The sequence below is a fragment of the Callorhinus ursinus genome, unplaced genomic scaffold (genome assembly GCF_003265705.2).
Source record: "Callorhinus ursinus isolate GAN/ISIS: 27379988/994484 unplaced genomic scaffold, GSC_fseal_2.0 scaffold43, whole genome shotgun sequence".
Lineage (NCBI taxonomy): Eukaryota > Metazoa > Chordata > Mammalia > Carnivora > Otariidae > Callorhinus > Callorhinus ursinus.
In genome coordinates this window covers 1-9,509 of record NW_027397105.1, presented here as the reverse complement: position 1 = coordinate 9,509, position 9,509 = coordinate 1, and the positions used below count along the sequence as shown (strand labels likewise).

At 59.6% G+C, this 9,509-nt stretch overlaps 1 protein-coding gene across 1 annotated transcript; it reads right to left on the bottom strand.

The window, feature by feature from the left end:
• Nucleotides 1-5,805: 5,805 nt before the first annotated feature.
• Nucleotides 5,806-7,619, bottom strand: LOC141370697 (uncharacterized). Its single transcript, XM_073881498.1, has 3 exons — nt 7,341-7,619; nt 6,906-7,104; nt 5,806-6,645 (listed from the first exon to the last, which is right to left on the bottom strand). The coding sequence occupies exons 1-3, from the start codon at nt 7,473-7,475 to the stop codon at nt 5,831-5,833; spliced, it is 1,149 nt and encodes a 382-aa protein (XP_073737599.1). The 5' UTR covers nt 7,476-7,619; the 3' UTR covers nt 5,806-5,830.
• Nucleotides 7,620-9,509: the final 1,890 nt, after the last annotated feature.

Here is a 9,509-nt window from a genome sequence, read left to right as displayed (position 1 = left end):
GTTTTCACCAATCAGCTGGCTGCCGGGCCCCGTGTGCCCCTCCGGGTGGGCCGGAGGGTGGTGGTCCTCATGGTGGACACAGCGTCACATACTACGTCTTCACCGACCAGCTGGCTGCCGGGCCCCGTGTGCCACTCTGGGAGGGCCGGAGGGTGGTGGTCGTCGAGGTCTGTGGCGTCCTGCTCTGGCAGGATGTGTCCATGTGGCACATAGCGATGATCAGCCGCTTCTGTGAGCAGCGCTTCTTCTGTGACGTGGAAGACCAGGTGTGCGTGGACGTGGATGTGGGAATGAAGTTCTGGGACCATGTGGGCATGGAGATCCTGTCTCCCCTCTTTGGCACCCCACAGCTCGGTTTCTACTGGGCAGCCCACGAGGACTTCAGCTACGCGCACTGGCCAGAGTCCCAGACCCACATCCCCAGGGACCAGGGCAACTTTTACTACATGGGGGCCTTTTTTGGGGAATTGGTGGTGGAGTTTCCCCGACTGACCTCGGCCTGTCACCAGGCGATGGTGGTCAACTGGGCCAGTGGGATTGAGGCCATGTGGCCCGTTAAGAGCCACTTGAACAGGTACCTGCTGGGCCACAGGCCCACCAAGGTGCTGTCCCCGGCGGAGCTGTGGGACCCACGGTATTGGGCTGTCCCCTGAAGGACCTGTGGGACCCGCGGCTGCTGGGCTGGCCCCTGTCATGAAGAAGCCGAGATTCGGGCCATGCCCAAGAATCACCAGGACACACAGAACTCATGAGGGGCTGCCCCCAGAGGCCATGCAGGACCCGCAGCCATGCAGGACCCTCCCCTCGAGGACCTGACTCGAGGCTGCTGGGCTGTCCCCTGGAGGATCTGTGGGACCCGAGGCTGCTGGGCTGGCCCCCCATCATTCCCTGGGTCATGAAGAAGCTGAGATTTGTGGCTGTGCCCAAGAGTCACCAGGACATCTGGAAGTCACGAGGGGCTGCCCCCGTCTCCATCAGGGGGTGCTGCCTTGAGCGGAGCTGTCAGAGCAGATTCCTACTTCTGTCCCCTTGAGGGAAACTGTGGAGCCCAGCACTGCTTGCATGGGCACGCCAACGCCCCAGGCACCCCTGTGCACAGGAGGTCTGCCTGGGGGCACAAGTTCCTCTCTTTGTGGTCACTACATTTTGATCATTTCTGGGTCCTTTGCAGCTGTGAACGGCTCCAGTTTTATGTCAGAGGTTTTTCTGTGTCAATGCTGAGCAACCATCTTTAAAAAGAACAATTGAGGGAAAAGGTTTTCTCCATGGTTCTAAACAGACATCGGCTGTTGGGGCTGGGAGCAGCCCTGTAGCAGCCATGGAGCCAGAACAGGTGCTGGCCGGGTCTTCCCTCCCAGTCCTTACACCTCACCGCAGCCATGGGGCTTCAGGGTCAGGGTGCGCCGAGCCACCTCCCAGACCCCCAGTGCCCTCACCACCAGAGGCCTTGGCCGTGGCCACTAGCTCGGCCTCCAGGAGCGTGGAGCCCTCTGGGCTATATAAGGTTCCTGCCTTGGTTTTAAATGGCTATTTCTGTGCTGGTGTTTGTGAAATGTGGGCACTCACTCTGTCTGGATGCGTATCCCCTTGGGATTCCTCAGTGCCCACCAGTGGGTTTGCACTTGTGCACTTTCTCTGGACCAGCTGCCTGCACCGTGTCTTAGGAAGCACTTACTGAGCTCAGTCACCCAACAAGGGGCAGAGCGTGAGAGCGAAAACTAAGATACAGGCTCCCTGCTCCTGGGCCCTCCAGGGATTTGTGACGGCCCCGACGTCCTGACTCACTTCTTTTGTATTGTGGTATAATGGACATACAGCTGATACCATGAAGGGCGTTTCAGTGGCAATAAGTATATTCCCTGTTCTGCACCGGCTACCTCCGTCCATTGCCACATGTTTTCATCATCCCCAACTGAACCTCTACCCACGAGACCCTAACCCCCCATTCCCCTTCCCCAGCCCCGGCACCCAGCAGCTCCTTCCACCTCTGTGAATGGGAGTGCTCTCCATCCCTCACAAGTGGGGTCCTCCGATGTCAGTCCTTTAGGGACTGGCTTATTTCACATGGCATAATGGCCTCAAGGTCTGTCCCTGTGAGCCTGAACCTGACCCACTTTCCCCCCAAAAGTGTGGCTCAGCCCTCTCCTGTCTGAGCCGAACCTCCTCAGTCCCCTCTGCTCCCCTCACCTTCCTCCTCAGCCTGAAGATGATCCCAGCCAGTCTGCAGCTCTGAAGACCTGTTCAGTCCGGATGCCAGGCACATACCCCGGGGGCCTCGGGCCTCACCTATGCCCCATCTGTCCACGTCAGGTGCCTGCCCCCCTCCCCCAGCTGACCACCTGCACCTCCCACAGGTGTCCCCATCTCAGGAGAGGGAAACACCAAGTCCAGACCCTTGGAGTCCTCTGGGACTTCTTGCTTGCTACCAACTTTCCCAGTAGTGAAGTGGCTACTGGAGGACATTCAATGTCCAAAACATTTAAAGGCATACGTGAGTCTCTGCTGCCTAAGGCAATGGATAACAGTTGGGGCAAATAGAAACCAAGCAGTATGCCTGGAAGAAAGGCTGAGGAATGAGGAGCTTTAGGGAAGAAGGGTCTGGAAGCTCTGACTGCCCCTACCTGACCTTCAGATGCTCCTGTTACTCCTGTGCCTCTGGTATCTTCCTGGAACCCTGACATGGCTGTTTTCAGACAGCTCGTCCAGCAGTACCCTCAGTTTCTGGGAGGCGGATTTGCTGGAATCTGCAGTGTGTCCTGCTGCCCCACCGGGATCGCTTTTTGAAGGTGCATCGTCTGGGCCATCTGAGGAGCCAAGACTGTGGGTCTGTGACCTGGAGGGATTCTGAGCAGCGCTGGTGGGATGGGAGGGCTGCAAGGCCCAGAGGCAGGTTTCCAGAAAGCTGACTGGGGTCCCCGGCATCCTACCATTTTTTAATCAAAGCCCGGAGATCTTTAAAATGCCAGCAATGTTACAGCATGGGCCAGAAAAGCAAATGTCCCTGTGCACCCAACCCCACCTATACTATTGGCCATTTCTTGTCACTTGAGCTGAGGTCAAAGGATTGGGAGTCGGGGCTTGAGGAGGGTCCTGGGCCAGACTTTGTATTTGGGCGACAAAGGCCATCCAGACAAGCTTGTGCTGAGCCTGAGGAGGGGGGGGTCTGTGTGGAGACCCCAGCTGCAGGCACTGCTGTCCATGGAGGCCCCCTCAGCCTGCCCCAGTGCACCTGCTGCTGGGGGAGAGCCTGCCCCCTCCTCTCTGCCTGAGGGCTCTCTCCTGCACCAGGTGCCTCCTCCCCTGCCGGCCACTGCCATCCTGCAGCCTGGGAGGGTGGCTACCCCGAGTTCCTCCAGCTGCTGGGGGAGCACCTGCCCCCTCCTCTCTGCCTGAGGGTTCTCTCCTGCATCAGGTGCACCTCCTCTCCTGCCAGTCACTGTCAGCCTACAGCCTCGGAGGGTGGCTACCCTGACACCCTCCAGCCCTGGGGACAGAGCTGCTGTGGGTGAGATGCGGTCTCCCAGCAGGTCTGAGCACCAGGCCCACATAGTGCTCACTCTCCTCCTGCAGGCTCACTGTGCGACATCCTCCCTCAGTCTCCCTGGGCCCAAGTCTTCCTCTGCTCGCGGACCATCCTTGACCCAGGCTCCACACGCTGGGACTGGGAGCAGGTCATCTGGACCTTCTGGACTCTCGCTTCCGTGCCCATGACATGGACACAGTCCGGCCTCACAGACTGCTCAGAGGAGACCCAGCACAGGAAGATGCAGGCCACTGCAAGGGAGATGCCAAGTGACCCCAGAGGGAGCACACAGTCCTTGCAAAAAGCACCGGGCTCACGGGACCCAGCGTGGGATGTGGGCGTGAGGCCAGGGGGCACAGGGAGTCCTGGTGGGGGTGGCCCTGGCGGGGAGGCCACGGAAGGGTCCCAGAAGAGGCAGGAGACAAGGAAGACGACAGGACAGAGCTTCCCAAGGAGGTTGATGGAAGGATCAGAGAATCGCAGAGACCCTTGGGAAAACTCGGAGGCCCTGGAGATGTTGGCTGAAACGTGTCATTTGGTCAGAAAAGCTGGGTCACAAGACCCCAGTTGACACTGGATGATTTACTCTTTGTTGGTTCTAGGAATCAGTAGGTACCTGCCATTAGAACTCACATCGCATGAAGTCTAGGATACACTTACTTTTCATCACTTTTCAGGACTAGATTTTTCTAGAGGAAGTGCTAAGCATGGGTCTCTCCATTCTTTGTGTAACTGGCCTGTGTTTTCAGGAGCAGATTCCTGGTGCTCATCACCAGTGCTAGCCCTGAGGACTGCCCCCGTCACCTCCCACAGTGGATGTGACCATGTGGTTTGGGGGGTGCTCACTGATGAAGCCCCAGTGCTCAGTACACAGCAGGGACCCCAGATCCTCTGCTGAATGAGGGAGGAAGGAGGGAGGGAGGGAGGGGGAGGGAGGGGAGGGTTGGAGGTGGGGAATGAATGAGGGAGAGAATGAATGAGGGAGGGAGTAAAACCACAGAAGCTGGATCCATACCTCAGGAGCCATTATTTGGGGTAAGGTCCAAGGGCATCACAGCCCGGGCCCTGGAGGGTGGCTCAGGGCATGTCCATCTGTCCTCCCAGTGCTGACCTTCCTTCTCCTTGCACCCGCTGTCATCCTGGATCCTCTCCCCCTCCTCCTCAAACAATTCTCAATGTTCCCAGGGGCAGGGTGGCAGGATGGTTGGGTCTTAGGAGGGGCTTCCCGGATCCTGTGCCCCGGATGACACCGGGACAGTGGCTGCAGGGCATTCTATCATGAGAACTGGGACAGGGGATCCCATCCATCTCCTTGGGCATTAGTGTTGTTCCATTCCCTGCTCTCTCCAGCACCGCTGTGATGAACACTCCTGACAATAGGTGTGTGAAAAACCGAGCCAGAGTTTCCGGGGCTGAGTCCGAGGCTGACGATGGGTGCACCTGTGGCCTGGGATGGGTGCTGCTCACTGTTCTCCCAGACAGGGGTGCCTGTCACCCTTCTCTCCAGGGGACCTCTACTTCCTCATGTTCTCCCCAGGGCTGCTGGTCCCCAGACCAGACACCTGCCAGTCTCAGGGTGACCAGCGCTGCCTCCATAGGGTTTCCTTTGCCGGAGTCCTTCCCTAGGAGCTCCCGCATCTCTGACACATATTCCCTGCGTGCCTATCCTTCCGCCTTGGACTTGCATGTGTTTGGTCTCCGTCCCTGTGGAACCCAGTGACTTGGAGCGTGGTTTGGACAACAGTCAGGTGAACCCTTTCTTTGGCCTTGGGTTGTGAGCAATGCTTTTGCCCTTTGTGGTGTGTCTTCCAGCTTTCTGCATTTCCCTGGTTTCTGTGTGGGTCACAGGAGGAACCAGCCCTGTCCTGTCTGGGGTCAGGCTGTGGTGTCCCAGCAGGACCACGGGTCTCGGCCCCGAGATGGTGCCCATAATTCCTAAAGTGGCCTCTAGGATTCCATCTGATGTGTCATCCGTCGGGGATTTCAATATGAAATAAGGGAAATTTTATGACAAATAAACACAGAAGAAAACGAGTCCCCTTTGAAAATAGAGGGGCAGACATAAAGGCCCCTATTGTGTGATTCCACTTACAGAAACATCAGGAATAGGTAAAGGAACAGAGAGAGAAAGCAGCTTAGGGGTCACCGGGGTCTGGGCTGGGGGAGAAACGGGCAAGGAGGGCTTCTGGTTCGGGGACTCCTTTGGGGAATGAGATATTCTGCAGTAATGTTCTGGGGTGTGGTGGCACAGCGTTGGGCATGTACTTAATGCTCAAGACGTGTTCAATTGAAAACAAGTAATTTTATTTAAAACAAATAATAAACAGTATATAGGACATGGAAGGATAAAATAACAGTTAATATGTACCAGAGAGAAAGAACACAGGGGGAGGGGATGAAACAATCGGGCGGGGTCTCGGGTTCCGGCGATGGAACTAAGGGTGATTGTACAAGGAGCTCTCCCTGCAGGGCTGTGGGCTCTGGATGTGGCCGTGGGAGCCCTGCAGGAGCAGAAGTAGGGGCAGGGCTCAGGATAGGGGCAGGGACAGGGGCAGGGACAGAGGTAAGAGGAGGGGCAGGGCCAGGGGCAAGGGGAGGGACAGGGTCAGCAGTAGTGGCAGGTGCAGGATCCAGGGCAGGAGCAGGGACAGGATCTGGCTCAGGGGCAGGAACGGGACCACTGGCAGGGGCAGGGGAAGGGGCAGTGGCTCTGGCAGGAGGACGGACAGGGGCAGGAGCAAGGGTAGGATCTGGGTCAGGGACAGTGGCTCTGGCAGGGGCAGGAGCAGGAACAGGGGCAGGGGCAGGAAGAAGAGCACAGGCAGGGGCAGGGGCTGGGGCAGGGGCAGAGGCAGGGGTAAGGGAAGGGGCAGGAGCCAGGTCAGGATCTAGGTCCGAGGCAGGGGCAGGGGCTGGGGTGGGGGAAGGGGGAGTGGCAGGAACTGTAGCAGGGGCAGGGGCAGGGGCTGGGGCAGGAGCAGGTGCCAGTTCTTCCTGGACAGCGCCAGGCTCTCTGTGGGCAGCTGCCGGGTCACCTGCCGGCTCCTGGTCTCCTCCTGAAGTCACTGCAGGCACCAGCCCTCCCTCCAGATCGGGCTCTAGCTCTTCAGGTGGTGGAGCAGCTGTGAGAGGAGAAAAGCTCACCCCTGTGCTTACTCTCCATGGGCCTTTGCAGAGACAGAGCCCAGCCCAGGGCCTCCCAGAGAAGCCACAGCCGGGAAGGAACCTTCACGGGGACGTCTCTCCAACTGCAGTCCACCCGCTCTGTGCTCTGTGCCCAGTCGTTGCTCGTGGCCCCACACCAGCCTCTGGGGGCTCCTCCCTGTGGGGCCGCACCGACCCGTCCCCACACACCACAAACACCCAGCCCCAGGCTTCTCACCCTCGGCCTCGGCCTCTGTGGGCTCCGGCTCCTGGACCACTGTCAGGTGGACGACCACCTGGGACGGTGGTCCGCGTGGTGTCGGGGGTCTTGCGTGGCAATCCCCAGCACCTGTTTCTTGGGATGCCTTTGGGGTCACCCCCTCTGTCAGGGAGGAGGGCACGTCCGCCAGCTGCCTCTCCGTGTCCTCCGTGGCCTTCTGCAAAGACAGGGACCGGTAGCCGGCCCCAAGGCATCACAGCCCTGCCCGGCCATCCGCACTGTCCTCCTGCCCAGTCCCCACCCCCGTGACCCCTCTTTACACACACAGTCACACACACACGCACACACACATGTGCACACTCACACACACACACACAGGGAGGGCACCTGGGGCTACACAGGTCATCAGACCAAGTGGGGCTGGGTGGCCGGCTCTGGGCCTCCTGCTGTCACCTTTCTGTCCTTCCGACCAAATGGCCAGAGGCGGTGGGGAGCCCTGACATGAAATCCCCAGCGGGGGACAGCGTCCTCAAGGCGCGCCTTCTTCCACCTGCAGCCTCGGGACCTCGGCAGGCAACACGCGAACATCTTGCTTTGAGGATCTCCAATGAAATGAGCTGGGCAGGGGGCTGTCTGTGGAATGTGGGTGCCTGGTTACCGGGGTTCCAAATTCTGTTGGGCTCTGTTGTCAGGGAAGTGAGGTCACCACTGCCTGGGGTCCCCTTACCCAACTTCCTCCTCACACAAGAGCCCCCCGAGGGGCCCCCTCCCCCGCTGCGGAATGCTCACCCTCCCCCCATGCCCCATGCATACAGTGACACCCTCACAGCCCACCCACAGCCCCGGGAGGCCTGGGTGCAGCCGGTGTCCCTGCTGTGAGGACACAGAGCTGGGTTCAGACCAGACTCCTGCGCATGCCCAGGGCTATGACCCTGGACAGACCCCGTGCCTCTCAGGGCCTCCCCCGGCTCCCCATCTGCACATCGGGGTATTCTGGCTTCTAGTTCTAGGGATGCCATCAGGGGTAGGACCTCTACACATGTTCCGTGCCTGCTATCACAGGAGGCTGGTGCATACTTGGCAATGCAAGGATGAGCCAAGGAGCTGGGCTTGGCATGGGGCACAGCTCAGTGGGGCTTGGGTGTGCTCTGGGGCCCAGGCAAAGCCACCCCCCTCCTGCCTGTGTCCCAGTCCCCGTGGGAAGGTAGTGATGAACTGATTCTGACCTTGTCCTCTCCCAACACAGACTTCCAGGGGCTCCCATTAGGGTTAGGCTCAGGTCCCAGGGCCTCGTCTATGCCCGTGTGCTGGGCAGTCCCCACAGTGGCCCCTGGCACCCCTGAATCCTGGTCACACATCCCTGTGGAATGCCCTCCCCTCCAGGGTGGATGGCCTGTGTGACGGCGCTCTCCGGAATAGAATGGCACAAAATGCCGGGATGTCATTTCCAAGCTGGTGGAGGAAAGTCTATGACTTCTGGTTCCCTCTGTCCTGTGTTCATTCTCTGTCTCCTTCTCTGTCTCTGTGTCTGTGTCTCTCCCAGGAGCAGGATCTGTGGGTTCCATGGGCGATGTGAGAAACCTCAGAAGCCTCCCTTGTCCCCGTTTCCCTCTCCGGTCCCGGTGCTCCAGTCCTTCCTAAGGCCTCCTCACCCTGACCAGAGCAGTGATTCTGGACCCTCTTCCACATGGGGACCCTGAGGCTGCAACAAGGAGGGCCCTGACCTTGGTCTTCAGACTGGTGGCCCAGTGATCTGCCAAGTTCTGCGTAGCCAGGTCCTCAGCCCCCCAAGCCCTGAGTCTGTCCTCTGCTGAGAAGGACCTCGAGGGGGTAGAAAACATGTTCCCCAGACTGGGATCACAGGGGGTCGGGGTTGGAGATCCAAGGCCAACAGGCTCTTCTACAAGCCTGTGGGACCCTTGGGACACTGCATCTCTGCAGCCCAAGTGACAGCAGAGGAAGCTGAGGCCTTTTGGGCTGTAGCCCCTCCGGACTTGGGGGTGGGTATCTCTTCCTACTCCCAAGTGCCCAGGGTGGTGGTGGACCCCGGAACCCAGACCCTGTCTTTTCCCAGTGCCCTGGCAACCCTATGGGCCCCTTGGGGACCCCTGACCATCAGCCTGGCCTGTCTCCCCTCCCCATGCTCTGGATCTGGGTCCTTGCCGGGAGTCCCGATGCCCTGCCCCATGGCCCAGCTGTCTCCAACCTCTTTCTTCTTTCCCCCTTGTCCCCACCTCGCTCCCAGGGTGTCCTCCCCTTCTGACCCCCAGCTGGGCAGTCAGAGTGGTGTGTGTGGGTGGGTTTGCAGGTGCGCATGCCTCTACATGCCTGGGGATGCCAAGGTCATGTCCCCACATGGGACATGGTGGGTAGCTATCCCCGAGGATCTGAGGGGCTCTCACCCCCAAAGCGACCCTCATGGGAGGGTTGGGGCTGGCCCAGGACTGGAGAGCAGCCCTGCTCCTTGGGCTCTGCACCCCTCATTTGTCTTGGGCCAGTGCCTGCCTCTCTTGACCCAGGTTCCCAACTGTCCCTGAGGGTTGGACATGGAAACGCTTGAACGTGGCCGCTCCTCCAGGGGTAGGTGGGGGACAGGTGCACCAGGCACCCAGGCCTCCCCAC